The sequence below is a fragment of the Cylas formicarius genome, unplaced genomic scaffold, assembly GCF_029955315.1.
Source record: "Cylas formicarius isolate icCylForm1 unplaced genomic scaffold, icCylForm1.1 PGA_scaffold_12__32_contigs__length_19106922, whole genome shotgun sequence".
Taxonomy (NCBI): Eukaryota; Metazoa; Arthropoda; class Insecta; order Coleoptera; family Brentidae; genus Cylas; species Cylas formicarius.
This window is the reverse complement of record NW_026844225.1, coordinates 11,516,873-11,535,721: the sequence shown is the minus strand read 5'-3', so window position 1 is coordinate 11,535,721 and position 18,849 is coordinate 11,516,873. Positions and strand designations below refer to the sequence as shown.

Sequence of the window (18,849 nt, the reverse complement as noted above, 5' to 3'; positions counted from 1 at the left end):
GCTTATTTAGTAACAATATTTTTGCGTAACATTATTTTAATTTTTTTCTATAAACAATCATAACTTCTTTCTAAATTAATGTAATTGTTTACATTTTTATTAAAAATATTGCTTTTACTTAGAACAGCGTTTTTACGATTTTTGTATTTAAAAGTGGACTTTGCAAAATATTAATTGAAATGATACATTAAAGCAATGGTTTACATGCATAATATATTGGTAGAAAATTAAAGTTTTAAAAATCTAACTGATTTTTTCATAAGTACAGAAATAAGTTTTTAACAGCAGTTTCCCCATAATTCTTTAAAACATATTGACTAAACTAAACGTAGCCAACTCGTAATACTTTTGCCCAAAGAATCTGCAGGTTTACTGTGTATCATTAATTATGAGACACCCTGTATTGACGTTTGTGCGAGGAACTGTCAGTTCGAACTGACATATCTATCGGGGATCGAGTGTAGCCCATGTAGGCATTAACAAATCATTCTAAAAGGTTCTTATTGTAATGAAATTGGAACGTTATCGATTAGAAACTTCACCGGACTCTAGTTCGTCTGTAACAGTAATAAGAACAACAAGCGATTTAATAATAAAAATTCGAAAAATTTTGGAAAAAAGTAAAGAATCGATTCCAATATACAGAGTAAGTCCACAGCGATATGAAAATTCCATCGAAAATTGTTTAAATTAAACCCGCTCAATATTATGTTTCATGTTAAAGCCAAGTTTGCCATATGCACACGAACTAGTCGTTATGAACTTCATATACGTTCGATCATATTTATATAGATGAGTTCAATGCTCTACGAGTGTATACGATATCCGAATAGTGAAAAATGGGGAGAACCAAAGTTTTATAGATTTATCGAGACGGCGTGAGCAAACCGAAAATGTTGCTTTTACAAAATGGCAAGTAATTGACAAACAAATAAAATCTTAATAAAAGGCAAGGTTTCATATAAAGCAACAAAAGTTTAGGTTCGCTTGGCTGAAGATTCTACGTCCAAAAAAAATATCTAACATATTGTAAAATAGTCGTTTTTTTTAAATACTCAACAATCCGTTTGGATGACTAGAGATTCGTCAGACGAAAAATAATCTCTGGCGATTTTTTATTTTTTTAAACAAAGCAATTTTTCGTGTTCGTTGATAAACCGCTACACCCCGTTGATTCGGATTGGAATAAGTTCGTTAAACAAATTACAATCGAACGTATTTTATAACATGGCGATTTTAAATCTCGTAGACCGCGAGGCTAAAAACAAGTATTGATGATTTTTGGACTTGTGCCACTCGCTATCGAAAACAATTCATTATATGGTCGACTGAACCCTCGACGTCGGCGTCGGGCGTTATGAGACTTGTTTTGGGTGAATCGGCGGTTAAATTGGAAGGGCTGGTTGAGAGGACGGATCAACAACGTTTAACAATTTTCCGATTTTTAGCCAGAGTGCGATGTCGGTGGTGAAGATTTTGCGAGTTTTGCGTGTGTTGAGACCGCTGAGAGCGATAAACCGGGCCAAAGGATTAAAGGTACGTATCACCACCTGGGTGGTGTACTTGGTTCGTACGTCGCTGTACAATTAGGTAATGGGGAGGTCCCGCAACTGGCACTCGCCAGCTTCGAATAAGTGACTTACTGATATCTGTCCTAGCATGTAGTCCAGTGCGTGATTGTAGCGGTAAAGACCATCGGCAACATAGTGCTGGTTACTTGTCTGCTACAGTTCATGTTCGCGGTAATCGGAGTCCAGTTGTTTAAGGTAGGCACCAGCAGTCCGTTGTTGTCCAAGCAAATGCACCTATGGGTACCCAACTGCAGCAATCGACAATCGTAACCCCCGTGGGGCTCGTCGGCCTCTGGCTTAGGCCTACTAACCCGCATGATCCGCTGACATCTGTGCGCATGCGCTGCGCTGCGCTGTGGCCCAGCGACGGCAGGTGTATGTCGCCTATTCCAGCGCCAAAAGTCCGATCCTCAAGAACCGCACTTGTAGTCATATCTAGGGTAGGGCACCGCCGCCGCTGTACCGCGGTTTCCGACCCAGGGTGCATTTGACGTTTCAGACGGCTGCGCGTTGCCCCACCATATATACCGTGTCTTTAGCCTTAGCTTGGATTTTCTTTACTTTACTGACTATTTCGTTTGTTTCATTCCTTCATGCCGAATCTTCCTATGGCTAGTATGTAGTGAAATGCGTGATAGTAGCCATTAAGACGATCGGCAATATCATGCTGGTTACCTACCTCCTGCAGTTCATGTTCGCTGTGATCGGAGTGCAGCTCTTCAAGGTAAATCTACAGGCTTCTAGCTGCACTTGTCGGTAGATGTGCATGTTCTGTTGTAGCTGAATAGCGGCATGTGTAGGTTACGCCGCCCTCAGCTCACAGACCACGCTCACAATCAGCATCCGGATTTTTGCGACAACCCGTATATAATACGTCAAGGTAGAATCATATCCGAGTTATACAGGGTGTTCGGAAGTAATATTAGGCATTTTAAGTGCCGAAAACCCTGCAGACAAAAATAACCAAAGCTTAAATCTGCCCACGTAGCAATTATGAATCCATTGCTAGTTGCACTTACTTTTGTGCTGGTAAAAGGGATGGGGATGATAATGGTTCCACTCGTCGCATTCGTTTGTTCATTGTAATCATTTACGTTTACAATCTTACGTATTAATGAGTGAGAATACTAAATGATATAACTTTCTAAATTGGTACTAATAATTTTTGTAATGTGAGAACCGTACTCAAATTGGTACTCAATTTTGATATACCTGTATACCGAACCTTCGCCTTACTCTTGATCGGTTGAATTATAAGGAGGTCACAAAAAGTATTTTATCATTGAAATAAAAGTTTCATTATATTGTAGGGTTGAGGAATTGACCGGTCCAATTATTTCGTGTCAATTGAGCGAAATAATTTTAAAAATACCATGAAATTTGTATTTATTTCCTTATATTGCATGGAGTAGATATTATTATTGGGATTCCCCGAATCGACAAGTATCGTATTCGGACATTCCTTGAAAATTGGACATCACAATTGAATAATAATTTATTATAAAATACATGTTATTATTAAATAATAATAGAGAGCACTCTACAATTGTGAGATCTTATTTAAAACATTTTTTGACTAGTCAGTTAAGAAGTGGTCAATTGAACAGTCCCAACACTATCTATAGCTATTTTATCTTTAATTTAAAACATTTAAAAGTCTTCATTGCCCTTTTTCAATAAGATAAGATAAGTTCTCAAATTGGCGTGTAGGGCAACGATTGTAATATGTGCATCAAATCATAAGTAAACATCTAAGGTGATGTCACCTCTTTCGCTGTTGACATATTTTAGGCTCACGTTATTCAGTGTAAAAGTAAAAGTTTTTTTTTTCTTCGAAAAAATAATTAACGACTAGTACAATTTATTGTTATACCAGTGTCAATTTAATATATTCAAATCGACTTGGAATATTTGCTCAGTAAGGGCGTTGACAGTACCATATAACTTTAGATCGTGGTAAGCCCCATGGTTAAAATATGCATAAGAAGGAAAAATGTAGGGAAAGAGAATATTGGGAATAAATAAATTATAGAAGAAACAGAGACGTGCCACTTGCCCAAATCTATTGTTGAAAATAATTTAAATAAAAGCTTCTTGGTTTATTTTCAAATTTAAATCGAACTACCAGTAATACACCCTGTACAAACAACGATGTACTAGTCTCTTTATCAACTCTCGTTTTACGCACTATATTTAAACATATTCATTTTACTACCCACAACAGCGGCAAAAAAATAAAACGATGTAAATTATTTTTATAGAATAAATATTTAAACAAAATCTCATTAAATCGTGGAGCAAATTAAATAAGGGATATTGGTCCTTCGATTGTAAATTACGAGCTCTCTCTTTTTCGCAAAGCAGATATTTACTCTATCGAAGGTTGTTCCGATTAAATGGCCGCTAGGTAGTTATTTTTGAGCTTTGAAAATCCTTTTCGGAGTATAAATCACAAAGAATTTCATTATTAATTATTTCATATTTCATGGGAGTTTCTTGTTTAGAACATTGCTACGGATATCTCACGCACAATGGTAAATATGTATTATAGAAAAGAGCCCAATGATCAATATTTAAAAACTTATTATAGTTGACAGCTTGTAGGATTATTAAAAAAATATAATGGTAAACGCAAACAGGTCTGGCAGAAGTGAAACATTTTTTCTTAGAAAATATTTCGATTGCATTCTTATATCGGATTTAAATGGTTCCGCCTTGTATAAATGATGATCGTGCTGAGTTGTCGCAAAAATTCTATAAATTTCTGTTATTTGTTCTTAGCCTGCCGTCTGTATGTTTTGTCGGCACTGTAGATGCGATGAGATGTTATACTTTGATCGGATCTACTTGAATGTGCAATGCAATGCGATCTTGGAATAGTATAGCTGGTAAGCTTTCAGCTGATGGCACGTCAATGGAGCACCATTTATTTGGTGATCGAGCAAAATGCTTACGAGACACTTTGCAGGCCTACGATAATTGATTTGGCGATGTTGAATGCACATTCAGAGATTTTTAACAGTTTATTAATAATCACTTTGATATTAGATTACTGGGTGCGATCAAATGTTTCTATGTTCTTCATATTTATTTACTAGTTATGACTACAAGTGATCGTAGTACGTCAACAGTTTTAAACGGATCTGATGTCGAATCTTGCATGATACTTACACATTTTCGATTGTTTTGTCATCTTCTGGATTTTTTATCTTCACTCCGCATGTATATTTATTTAATTTCCAAACTTTTAAAACGATTTCTCGTGTGTAGGGAAAGTTTTCGCACTGTACCGACGGTTCAAAGCTCACCGCCGCTGAATGCAAGTATGTTTGTTAGTTCAATCGAAAGCAACTAGAATATCGATTAATATTATTTCAGTGGAACTTACTTGGTGTACGTTGAAGGCGATATTAATAAACCAGAGATGAAGAATAGAGAATGGGAACCAAATAGATTTCACTTTGACAATGTCGCCAAAGCTATGTTAACGTTGTTTACTGTATCGACATTTGAGGGTTGGCCGGGGTTGTTGTACGTTTCTATAGACTCAAACGAAGAAAACAAAGGACCAATACACAATTACCGCCCCATCGTAGCTACATACTATATTATATACATTATTATTATCGCGTTTTTTATGGTTAATATTTTCGTTGGTTTCGTTATCGTCACATTCCAGAACGAGGGTGAACAAGAATATAAAAATTGCGAATTAGATAAAAATCAACGCAACTGCATCGAATTCGCGTTGAAAGCGAAACCAGTCAGACGATACATTCCGAAACACCGCATTCAATACAAAGTGTGGTGGTTTGTCACTTCGAAACCATTTGAATATGCGATATTCACGTTGATCATCATTAATACAATCACTCTGGCTATGAAGTTTCACGGACAACCTGATTATTACGGCAATATTCTCGATTACTTGAACATGATCTTCACGGCCGTTTTCGCAATGGAATTTGTCTTCAAGCTGGCCGCTTTTAGGGCAAAGGTTGGTTAATCACCCATTTAAGTGTTCGATACACCTAAGCAGTGCTGGATTTACCTTTAGCGCAGGCTCCATATTCTATAAATAAGGAATATCGGAACGGAATACTTTGCAACTTAAAAACGTATGAAAAATTTGGCAGTTATTGATTCGATTTTTATTTATAAAAAGTTTTGTAATACACTTTGATATCGCAAAAAATATCTGAGCCCTTAGTGCCTCTAGTGAAAATCCAACGCTGAAGGAATTCCGTTTATAGTAAAACTTTTTAAAAACCAACCTCTTATAGGAAGAAACGAGTTTGCTTTGTGCATCCACTTCACTATTTCGTTACTTTTATTTACAGATAAAAGTTGAGGTACGTCGAAAACGTTATTTCTTAAAATGTCGTATTTTTACGTCGTCGGTTTAAAACTTTTAATTATGTACGTGGTTTTTCCTACAAAATCGATTTTACAAATAAAGCAATTAAAAAACTTCTACCACCAAAGCTGCTTTTATTATTTACTATTTAGAAAGTCTTTTAGAGGTATTTAAATGATAATAATAATAATGGAATAAGGAACAATACAATAATACATATAATTATAAAAACCTTTTCACTAATATGCTTTTAGAAATTAAATTAAACATTCGATCATTCGATTCATTGTTTTCAGGGTTACCCATTAAAATTTGTAATTTGCCATTGCTTGTAAGTAGACGCTGTGCAGATTTTATTAAATTTTATCTAATAATTAATATATTAACAGAGTCAAATGAGAATATATTTTTTTATTGTTTAAACAGAAAAAATACTTGGCACACTGCAAAACTAAGTCTTGTTTTAAAGGACTTTAATATCTTTATTATAAAATTTTGAATGATAATGTAAGAGATCAATACAAATTTCAATTTACAAATTACACATTTTGGTATTGTTGAGTTCTGTAAAAAACAAAAAAATTCGGTGTTTGAATGCATTTCTTCCTTGGCTTTTGTCGATTAGGGAGCAAACATATACGGGAAAACGTGTATAGTTTATAAAATTTATAAAAGATTTTGTAATCAATTTTATTTTTCTGATGGTATTTTAAAAAAATATTCCACCATTGGCTTTTATGGATTAGGAAAGCGATGCAGATGGTTATACATTTTTACATTTTAACGTTATTTACGTACACAAATAATCGATTATCTCTAATAGAAAATAAATCTATGTTGCCAACAGAATTATTTTGGAGACGCCTGGAATGGTTTCGACTTTGTAATCGTCCTCGGAAGTTTTATCGACATCGTTTACCAAGATTTCACAGTAAGTGATAAATCAAGAACAATGCTGTCGGCTACAGTGATTGCTGTAATCCTGCGTTTTATTTCTAGCCGCACGGCCAAAAGAAAATCAAGTTTTCCGGCAATTTCTTTCGACTGTTCCGAGTAATGAGACTTATAAAACTCCTAAGTAGAGGAGAAGGTATAAGAACGCTTTTGTGGACTTTCTTCAAGTCATTCCAAGCCTTGCCGTATGTAGCTCTCCTGATCGTCATGTTGTTCTTTATCTACGCGGTAATTGGAATGCAAGTGAGTAGTTAATTCCTTAATTGTCTGAACTTGACGATTTGGTGACAAAGGAATGAAATATATCCAGTCTGGCATGAATATCTTACTGCAAATTATTGAATAACTTCTCTCTTATAGTTTTGGGGCGACTATACCCAACCCAAATTTTTCGATGAAATACTCCAGTTGCATTTTTAGGAATCAGTTTGTAAGTTAAATATTATTGAAAAAGCTGGAATTAATTAAATTTTATAAATAGGAATTATACACACGTACATATTAACCTTTACCTTTCTTTTTGCAATAATAATAAGTTTATCCGTGCATTCTGATTATGCTTGTCAAATTAATGAGGCACAGTCGGCAAGAAGATCTTCATGGTCCACTTGGTGTATTTCACTTGGATTAACGAACTCGCCATTAAAATGCCCTTTGACTTGTTTCCATTAGCCATGTTGTTTCTAGATGTTTGGGAAAATAGAAAGTAACGATCTAAACTCTGACTCGTCCATAACGAGAAATAATAACTTTGCGTCGTTCTTTCAAGCAGTTTTGGTGTTGTTTCGTTCTGCCACAGGTATAAACGCCAGTAAACAAATGGCCACAGTTAAAGTTATTAACAATTCGTGTGGGATTTTAGGCGAAGCCTGGCAAGAAATTATGATGGATTGCGCTGATACCGAAAGGGCTAAATGTGATAAAAGGCTCGATCCCAAAGAATGGCGTTTATGCGGTTCGGATACGGCTTACCCGTATTTCATTTCTTTCTACGTGCTGTGTTCATTTTTGGTAAGACGTGAATATTTTTGGTATCAATTTGACTGATTAATAAATTTTGCTGATTATAAAAAGCAATTTTACTTATTTTGGAAATTCTGAATTATAGATATATTTATTAGAGAAACTGGTTCTAATTGGATAACGGATATTTTGAACAATATAAATAATTATGAACAATTTAATCGGGTTATTATATCCAATTTGATTAATAAATAATATTTACTACACAATATTATTTAGGATGAATAATTAACCACTGAATATTCCAAATTTTAGCGGTAATATATTGTTATTAAAGAGGGTGAAACTAATGGCTTTATTGAAAAAGTTTTTCGATAGTTAAAATGTTTTTTTGATGTTCGATTATGAAAGATACAAAGATGTCGTTCGCACATTACTGTCTTACTTTTTGAGACTCCAAAAATGCTATAATTATTTTCTGAATAGTACATGCAGTTTCCAAGCTACGATGCAATACTGAAAAGTTGGAGATTCTAGAAATCTTCCTTAATATATGAAACATACTTTTTAAAGATTTTTTCATTGCATTGTTATTATTTATTATGAATTAACACTAAATTATCATTCATTTTGTGGTTTAAGTTATGTTATTGTTATCTACAGAATTTTGTGAAATTTAATGTTAATTTACTTAATTTTTATAAATATAAATCATCATAAATTAATAAGTATATCAGAAAACAAAATAATTTAATAAAAAATATAAAAGCTAGCGGGAGTTAAAACATTGTGAACATAAAATGTAAACTGAATACAACAAAAATAAATCGGATATAAAATATTCGAAAAATTATATTTAAGATTATGATGCTGATGACAGTCCTGAATAAACAAAAATTTGAATTCAAATTCTCAATGCATCATTTTGCTTTTAGTAAGAACTTGCTATGAAAAATCAAAATATCTTTCATATTAAGCAATTTTTCAATTATCCGTCGTAGCTTAGAAACTACAAATACTTTTCCAAATCTGATTATACGATTTTTAAAAACTTTCTTTAAGGGATCCGTCGTGAACGGGACACGAGATACTTCCTTTTATTGCTAGACTTAAAGTGTTATCACAATATAATATTTGACGCATGAACTCTCAAAATAAGCACCACAAATAATCACTGTAAAAAATTACAGTCTTCGTCATGATTTTTGTAGCTACTGGACGTCAAACACATTGCTGATAGGAGCAACATTTTTTTTTGTGAAATCACAAACATTACGACGAAACTTAATAATTTTTGACGTAATTTATGGATGAGTCGTTACAGTGTTTGTTCAATATTGACCGAATCATTTTTTCGATTGCAGATTATTAATTTATTCGTAGCAGTTATAATGGACAATTTCGATTATCTAACAAGAGATTGGTCTATTTTGGGTCCCCACCATCTTGACGAATTTATAAGGTTATGGAGCGAATACGATCCAGACGCGAAGGGTCGCATTAAACATTTAGATGTCGTAACACTTCTTCGTAAAATTTCACCCCCGTTAGGTTTCGGTAAGCTTTGCCCTCATCGGGTGGCTTGTAAGCGTTTAGTGTCCATGAACATGCCATTAAATAGTGACGGAACTGTGCTTTTTAACGCTACTTTATTCGCGGTTGTTCGGACTTCACTCAGAATTAAAACCGAAGGCAATATAGACGAAGCGAACGCCGAATTGCGAGCGGTTATTAAAAAAATTTGGAAGAGGACCAGTCCGAAGTTGCTCGACCAAGTGGTTCCTCCGCCAGGAGTAGACGACGAAGTGACAGTCGGGAAATTTTACGCCACTTTCCTCATTCAAGACTACTTCAGACGGTTCAAGAAAAGAAAAGAGCAAGAATTAAAGGAGGTGGACAAAGAGCAACACAATACCGTTACGCTTCAAGCTGGTTTGAGAACGTTACACGAAGCAGGACCGGAGCTGAAGCGTGCTATTTCCGGAAATCTCGACGAACTCGTGGACGATAATCCGGAACCAATGCACCGCGTGAGTTGGATATTATTCTATGATCCAGAATGATATTAATTTAGCAATAAAAGTGAAAAAATGATTTAATTAGTGACACGAAAACTTATTTTCTGTACATTACTGTACATTCTGTACATTACTACCCAAAAAATGATCCACATTGCAAAATATTATTTATTATCTAACAATTAAGACATAAATGAACAACATTGCGAAGTATTGCAATCTTTCTCAAGCACTTTTTGAATTCATTTCTTTACAAAAGGATAAATTTAAAATATACATAGCCACATAATTTCTAAAGTTAATAGTGGTACAACGAAGGTTGGATGATTAATAATCTGGATTTTTAATCTTTAGGAGTGTGCGATTTGGAACATTTTCTTAGATTTAATTCATAAAAAAATATTACAATTGCAATAAAGCCACTGATCTGGCGTTATGGTATACCGGGTGACATAAGAAAGTGGGAACACTCTACAACTTTTAAACGGCTTGAGATAGCGATTTGAAATTTAGAAGGGTTAATATAGGCTGAATGAACAAGTATATTTTTTGCATTTTTGGATTCAGGAGAGCATTCTCTTTTTTTAATTTTTTTTATTTAATCCTTGAAACTTGTGTCTAAGATGCTGTGACCATCATAAATACTATTTACCGAATCACCTGATCATTTGAAAAATTGTAAAGGAAACTTTTCTTTACTTGTCTAATAGCAAATAGCATTTAATTTAATGAACTATTGATTTTTTAGGATAACCTAGTTTTTTCAAATAGCACCCTCGTTCCAACAAAAACTTTTCAAAACAGGTACTTTTTTTGCAATATTTTCACACCAAAATTTTCAAAATCCGTTAAGAAATACCTCGCAGAAAGGAAAAAACAAGATAAGTAAATAAATTTTTATAAAAACAAAATATTACTACTTATTCAATCATGTCGACTTGGTGATAAATCGAAGAAAAACCACCTAAGTAATATTGTGTTTTTATAAAAATGTTTTTACTTATCTGGTTTTTTTCTTCCTGTTAGCTTATTTTTGAACGAATTTTGAAAATTTTGTTGTCAAAATGTTGCAAAAAGGGTACCGGTAATAAAAGGTTTCTGTTCCCCACTAGGGTGATATTTGAAAAAACTAGGTTATCCTAAATAATTAATAGTTCATTACCTTAAATGCGATTTGCCATTAGACAAGTAAAGAAAAGTTTCATTTACCATTTTTCCCATGATTCTTCGATTATTTTATTATAACCATTAAATTCTTGATGAAACTTTAATTAAATGAGCTGCAAACGAAAGTTTAGTTTGTGTTAGTTTAGTTTTTGTGTGGCCACTATTTAAATATATAACTTTTAAAATATTAGAGATACAAGATGTGTTAAATAGGTTAAAAGGGGCTGTAATAATAATGTACCTTTGCGAATGTTTGTTTTGCATTATTTTAAATTTTTCTTATTTGATTAATCTTAAACAATTTGAGAAATTGAAACTCTTTTAAATTGAGAAAATTAAAATTTTCGAATTGCTGTTTTTTAATTATAATTTTTAACCCTACCATTTTTTTGTAAATTTGGAAATAAATAATTTAGAATGGAAATACTAAAATCAATGAATTTGGCTTTTTTAAAACATATTTCTCAATTCACCTTTGATATAATTTCATTTTTGTAGCTTCAAGGCATTATAAGTCTAAAAATACATAACTTTTAACCCACCTTAATGTATTTTAAATGGGTCAACTTTACTTCCTGCAGTTCAAATTTTTAAAATATGTTTTTTCCTACTTACATGTTTAAACTTGCAAACCAAATGACGTTGTCGAGTATATTTAAATTCCTATTTAGAAATTCTTTTCTATTGTTTAAGAAAGCAGGACATTTTCGGAAGTTTTATACTGCTTAACAAAGGCTTTTTGAAACTTGGGGTGATGAGAAAGTTTACGTTGATCGTATTTCCAGCGAAATCATTCACTTTTTGGAAGTGTCTGGTCGTCAATGAAACGTGGGCACAGTTTCAACCGTGCAAAATCTTTGAAAGTGAATTCCACCCAGATCAAAATTACTCCGGCTTCAAGCATGGACTATCTTCCATACAATTCTATTAAAAGCGCCGTTACGGAAGGGATGAATCACATTACTTCCATGACCAAAAACGTCGTTCAAAACAGAACCAGTGCCACATCTTTAAACAATCAAGATAGATATAGGGATGAAGAAATTCCACTTAGGTCGTTAACTAATCTTCACAATGGTGATACCGAGAAAAATACCTACACAGTGATTGAGTGAGTAGACTAATTAATTTACAATTTCAGTAATGGTTTGACATTCAATCAACTCTCTTAACAAAGCGAATATGCATTTGGTGCGTATTGGCATAACAATTACAGCAGCATAATTCCACTATTCAATATCAAAATGATCAAATAGATATATAGCGTTTATATTTTAATTTTCAGTAAATCTGGTTTCCTGCACCCTAACTACAAGGGTAAGAGCATAAGGGTGGCGTGTTATATTCGGTTTGGTTTGGAGATAACAACGATTTTTTTTTGCGAAATGTGTTCTGCTAACCGTATTGTGGTGATATTGTGTTTTTGTTTGTCGCCACCAACACAATTTGGACATGAAAACCTGTCGAAACTTGATTTTATTTCTAAATATTATTTAGTTTACTCCTCCCTATTTCCTAATAATCAGTTTATTTTTGATATGTTTTCTTTCCTTTTATATTGCATTAATTAAACATTCATTTAAAAAGGTTTGAAAATCATATTGCGTTCAATGAAGATGATGTCGGCGGCACTAAGATTTCAAATTTAGTAACAGCTTCTAGTGAAGTTCAAAAAATTACTATGACAAAGTATTTAAAAACATCTCTTCGAATAAGGTGTAGGAAAAATAACACAACAAACAATTTTCGATTTTTTGCGAATATCTTCGAAACTGCTAGAAATTTTCTCAATTCTAAAAGGAATTTGTGACAACTGGGATGCACAATTTGAAATTATTTTAAAGGTGGCTCAAAAAAGCGTCAAGAATAAAACGTCTTTTAAAATCGAACAGGAGAAAGAATTTTGTTGGAGCCCTAGATAAACCAACACACAGTTATTCGTATATCTGGAGCATTATATCTTTAGAAGAAGTAGGATCATGTCTTTACTATTTCCTAATATTGCCAACAAGTTCCCTAATGTGGGCAGCGTTAAATTCAACAATAATTTATACGGGTGTTATCTGAAACCTCGAATATCTCTAAGGAAGAAAAATTTGAATATCAGATAAATTACAACTTACTTTATATTTTACCCTAGAATTGATATCTAAATAAAAAATATAGGGTGTTACATTTGAAAATCTTGAGATTTTGTTAATTGAATTCGCCAAAACGGCACCTATTTGGGACACCCTGTATAATCTGAGAGGCATCTGTAAAACTAATTCAGTTGTGCATCATCTTCTTGATCTATGGTTAGATTTTCCTTGCAATACCTGGATCAGTGACGTCACAACACACTTTTATATGGGGCAATCAAAATATGAAAAAAAAAGACACAAACTCAATTTCTGCCTAAACTATGCAAAATTCGAATAGGAATTTCTTAAGAAAGTGACCTTTAATTTGAACAAGGTTTTCAAAAATGGCGATATATACAGGGTGTTCCATTTAAAATAACGGGACACTTTTGTGCAACAAAATTATAATATTTTCAAATCTTCAGGAGAGTTTTGTACGAAACTTTTTTTCGTATCTCCTATGGGTTTCCAGATCCTATAGTGGGTCGTTTTATTTGGCACATGGTGCACATCTACAAAAATAAATAAATGAAAAGTCTCTCTAGATCCCTTAATTTGTTTACCCTTCCGCATATTGCAAAAATTGACTAATGTTAATAAATTGCAATGGAAATGTATTGCAAAAATTGAAGCAACCGTTTACTTTAGCGCGGAATCTGTAGTTAGCAAAGTAGGTTTATCCTAGCTCCTCCAAACGAGTAAACATCAAGAGACTCGAGGTGCGATTTTAAAGCACATGTCCAAATTGTGAGTTGTGTTTTTCCGCTAGCCTGCAGGACGACAACCAGGAGTTGATGCCTCCGACTCCACCTCCCCGACGGGTTCAACTCAGTCTGGGAGGTCTAGGAGGAGGCTGCATGTCCTCGTCGTCATCGCCAGTGGCCGCCACCGCCGAGAACGCTAGCGCATCTTCGCCCGGCTTTAGTCGTATCGCAAGTGGCCTGAAGCTAGCACAAGCACAAGCAATGGCCGTCGCAGGGTTCTTGCCCGCACCGCTTAACTGGTCCTGCGGTAGCAACGGCAACGACGTTGGAATGGGCCTTTACCCGATGCGAAATTTGGATATCCAATCGGGATCGGACGGGCGGCATGCGCGTTGCTCCCTTCTAAATCATAGGGCTTCCTTCCACGGCAGAGGTTAGCCTTGCCCGAATTTCCCTTCGGCCTCGGTATAGACGTGCCACAGAAATCGATACAATTGCGAATCGTCTAGTGTCCCATACGCGAACGGAACGTCTATTATATCTGAAATGTTGGTGAGCCCCATTGGCAATAATGCCGCTCCGTTAGTGGCACACCACGAATCAGATGGTTCGGCGAACCATCTGGACAAACCCCAAACCGCACACCGTTTGACTTGGGTAGTTTGGTATGGTTCGGTTTCAGCTAGGTTCATCCAATTTCGTCTACCGTAAACTGACATAGTTTCCCAATTGAGGGTTGTAAGCCAATTAAATTACAATTGATTGAATTCCTGTCGGTTTTTCGATGACATCTAGAGACAGAGAGATGCGGATTTCTTGACACTGAGCTACTTACTAGTTACAAATCTGGATTCCTCCTTTGTCGGTTAGTGATCAATCGAACTTACTGATGTTTTGCCAATCATCTTGTTGACTTCTTCAAAACTGGCACTTGTATCACGGTTAAGAATGTTTTGTGCTTATAAAATAGATTCTCGGATTTTTCGTTGATAGAAGATGTTGAGAGATTTTTGGACAAGTGGTAAATCTAGTTTTGACGTTATATTTCTTAAGAACTTTTGATGTGTCAGTGTGAATGTAAGGAAAGAGAAGAGTGGCAAGTGTGGCATTGCTTTCAGACTCGTTGCCTTTGGAAAGTTGTGATGGATCGCTTCATATCTCTAATGTGAAAATTATTAGAGAGAAGAGCAGATGTAAGGTCTTTTAATTCTGGGTTCAATGACTCGGGTAAAGATAGTTTTACGGCTCTGTAAACAAGAGAGTTGATAACCGATGATTTTTGGGCCAGATGGTGATGTGGCAATGCATTAAGGTATCGGTTTGAGTGCGTAGGTTTTCTGTATACAGAATGACCCAATGTTAGAACTGATTTTCTATTCATAAGAATATCTTACAATGGGAGATTATTATTAGTTTCTAATTCAAACGTAAAACGTATGTTAGGCTGTATAGAATTTAAATTGCTAAGATAATCGCGGACTGGTTCTTAACCATGAGGTCAAATAACAAAAGTATCATCAACGTAGCTCCGTCCCTCTCAAACAATATATAAACAGGTACCCAGCCAGTTTCAGTGAAGCTCTGAAGACCGACGCAGGAGGAATCCAGAAGATTTGTAAATACTATTACAACAGCCTGTGCAAGTTTCTTTGAAAAACTGTGCTAGTTTTTCGAGGAACAAAAGATGGCACAAACAGAATTTTCACAGCCCTTTTGATTTTTGAGATACGAGATGTTTTTCACAATTCAGATTTTTCTTCAATTATTCTCGAGAAATAAACCAAAGTTATATTTTTTATAACATTTTTGGATAATACGATTGCGTTTGTCAAGAATATCTCAAAAATGCATAAAACTCCATTATTATTTTTAATATTAAACCTAATAAGTTTTGACCTTTTATATTCAGAAATTGTTAAGCTTCTGTCAAAATATTGCTGTTTATGTTACAAATTTTAATTTAAAAGTCAAAAAAATTAAAACTTGGGAAAATGCGACATTCTAGTTTCTTATATTCAGTGTCTAGAAAATGTGGATGAGGCTTTATAATAACTCTTTATAATCACCTTTTACTTACTTACTTTTTTGACTTTTAAATTAAAATTTGTAACACAAATTACAAAAAACGCAAACCGCAGAATTTTGACAGATGGTCAAGAATTTTTCAATATGACAGGACTGTGTTATTTTCATTTTAAAATAACCTGTCATGGCTAACTAACAAAAACAACTATTTTTTTTTTAAACTTAAATATTAGGCTTAATATTAAAGACGTCCATAGAGAGAAACTCAATCGTATTATCCAAAAATATACAGGATAAAAATATATAAGTTTGGTTTATTTCCAAAATATAATTTACAGAAAAATTCGGAGTATGCCAATTGAATTCTATGTAAATAAGGGCAACAAGCCTACATTTAACGGATGTTCAAAAATGCAAGGCTTCCAAAAACATTCCGAATTTCAAAAATCAAACAAACTATAAAAATTCTGTGGGTCGCATCTCATCTTTTGTTTCTCGAGAAAGTAGGAAAGTGTGACAACCTGTAAAATCTTCGAAAAATGGACACCCGGTACACATATTTGTAAATTTGAAAAATATGTATTTGATAAAGATTTCTGTGGGACCGCTGCATGCCTTAGACCCGCATGCGCTTGAGTGGTTGTGACTACACAAACAAATTCTTCCGTTTAAAGTTTAATAGGGAATTCAAAAAAAATTGTGCACGCATTATTTTCCTTTTTAAAAAAATGTGCTATCACGGACACATCTCAAGCGCTTTCGAAATTTAAAATTCCAACACCAACAACTTTTGGGTCATTTTTGGCCTATCCCAGCCATCCATGTGTAGAACATAACCCTAAATTCACACATACCAGTAAGAAAGACGTTGCATAAACAAAGCAAATTGTTTGATTGTTTGATGGGCTGTAACCCAATAATCTCAATTTTAATCTTTAAACTTAATCTGGTAGCAATTTAGGCCTTTGGATTAAGCGCTTCGAATTAGCTTCAAATGTGAACGTTTAGTCAATTATGTCAGACTAAGAAGCAATTTTTAGTTCCAGCATCTCCCACTGAACCTAACGGTCACGTGGGAGCAGAAAGACTCACCCATTCACTGCCGGGAAGCCCAGCGGAAAGAAGACCAGCTTCTTTCGAGGTAGTTGGATCGGCTGAAAGTCTTGTTGGACGTATATTGGCCGAACAAGGCTTAGGTAATAAGTTGCCCTGTAGGTCGCGCCGCTTTATTAGAGTTTCAGCTGCTTTTAACCCATTAGAATGGTCGCATAAAATAATTTGGTGTAATAATTTACCCCTAGGTAAATATTGTGACCCAGACTTCGTAAGAAACACTTCGAAAGAGATGCAAGAAGCTTTGGACATGACACAAGAGGAAATGGATCGCGCTGCTCACCAGTTGTTGCAACACGAACGGCAGTTGAGAACCCGCGGAGGACAATCTAGCCCGGTGGATCGTATAGCACAGCCCCAGAAGTTATAGCATCCCTCAAATGAATCTCTCTCCACTCTACCAAGTGCCTAATAATTTTTTCTGGTCCAAGGAAGACTAAAAAATTATTAATAATGTGTAGTTTTATAACCCGAACTTTTACTTTAATTAAATGGATTGTTTCTCCAGTTACAAAAATTCCATGTACAGGGTGTGAGAACAAGCTATTAGGAACTGTCATTACATTTTTTGTAATATCAAATGTGTCAAAGTAGCTGTAAAAATAAAATAATTCTTTTCAATAGAACATACTTAGTAATTATGAATCGTTGCCCGTTTTTTTTTATCCAATATATTATACGCACAAACCACGAAAATTTCAACAAGTCTTATTCATCTAATGCGATTGTTGTAAATATTGGGATTTTAGTTGGGAATTATTATAAATATTTTTACTGAGTAAACGAGACATCACGAACAAGGCTTTGATTTTCCCGTACCACCTTGAAAAAGTGAACATGGTGGTGCTAAAAAACTGATCTACGGATTTTTCCCCTATCTTACTTTTTGTGAATTAATGAAGAAAAAAATTACACCAACGCCATATTCATTAAGTACGATTATTGTCAAATTTGATTTTAGTTGGTAATTGTTATTAGCGTTTTTACTGACTAAATAAGACATCAAAAACTTCTTATTTTTCCCTACCATTACAATTAAATTTCCTTCATACTATAAACATGAAATAAAGAATATAACACAATTATTCTTTAAAAATTAATTTCCGAAGATACTCTGTAAGATGGTGCTATCTTACTCTTTGTCAATCAATGAAGAAAAAAAATACACCAACGCCATATCCATTAAGTACGATTATTGTAAAATTTTGCTTTTAGTGGGTATTTAATATTAGTGCTTTTACTGACAAGAGATCAACAACTTCTTATTTTTCCCTACCATTTAACTCAAGTTTCCTGCATACTATAAACATTACATGAAATATAACACAATTATTCTTTAAAAATTATTATTTTTTTTTTAAACTTATCTACTGATTGTAATTGGAAATTACTATTAATACTTTTACTTTTCTTTTCATATTTCATTTTCCCTTGGCGCTATTAAAAAATAGGCACAAACTAAATTATTATTTAAAAATTAATGTTTGAAAATGCTCTTTAAGATGATGCAAAAAAACTGATCTACTATCTAGCTTTTTGTCAATCAATGGAGTGGAGAAAAAAATTACTCCAAAGTCATGTCAATCAATTACGATTATATTACAAAAATTGTGATTTTAATTGGAAATTACTATTAATTCTATTACTAACTAAATAAGACATCAAAAACTTCTTTATACTTTTCATTGATTGATTGATTTTGTTTTGCACTTACATTATCATATAAAAAATTTTCCCTAAGGACACATGTAGATCGACAATATCCATGGAAAACTCAGAGGGTCTAAATACGAGAAACATCTGTGAAATAAAAGTTCATTTAAAAATACAAAACAAAATATATTTCATTATCAA

The 18,849-nt window shown here is 33.9% G+C and overlaps 1 protein-coding gene across 9 annotated transcripts in view; it reads left to right on the top strand.

The window, feature by feature from the left end:
* The window catches only part of LOC132695886 (muscle calcium channel subunit alpha-1), an 82,845-nt gene extending 65,060 nt beyond the window's left edge, over positions 1-17,785 (top strand). For 3 of the 9 annotated variants that reach the window (XM_060660446.1, XM_060660445.1, XM_060660452.1), the window contains exons 18-31: positions 1,449-1,536; positions 1,659-1,766; positions 2,188-2,295; positions 4,842-4,894; positions 4,950-5,568; positions 6,776-6,859; positions 6,928-7,125; positions 7,570-7,681; positions 7,745-7,893; positions 9,210-9,875; positions 11,816-12,141; positions 13,923-14,290; positions 16,923-17,078; positions 17,184-17,785. In XM_060660446.1, the coding sequence (XP_060516429.1) occupies positions 1,449-1,536; positions 1,659-1,766; positions 2,188-2,295; positions 4,842-4,894; positions 4,950-5,568; positions 6,776-6,859; positions 6,928-7,125; positions 7,570-7,681; positions 7,745-7,893; positions 9,210-9,875; positions 11,816-12,141; positions 13,923-14,290; positions 16,923-17,078; positions 17,184-17,365 (3,217 nt within the window). In that variant the 3' untranslated portion in view covers positions 17,366-17,785. Of the gene's footprint in view, positions 1-1,448; positions 1,537-1,658; positions 1,767-2,187; positions 2,296-4,841; positions 4,895-4,949; positions 5,569-6,775; positions 6,860-6,927; positions 7,126-7,569; positions 7,682-7,744; positions 7,894-9,209; positions 9,876-11,815; positions 12,142-12,315; positions 12,348-13,922; positions 14,291-16,922; positions 17,079-17,183 lie in introns of all 9 variants that reach the window. The other 6 variants (XM_060660451.1, XM_060660447.1, XM_060660449.1 and 3 more) reach the window with 4 other exon arrangements.
* The last annotated feature ends 1,064 nt before the right edge of the window (positions 17,786-18,849 follow it).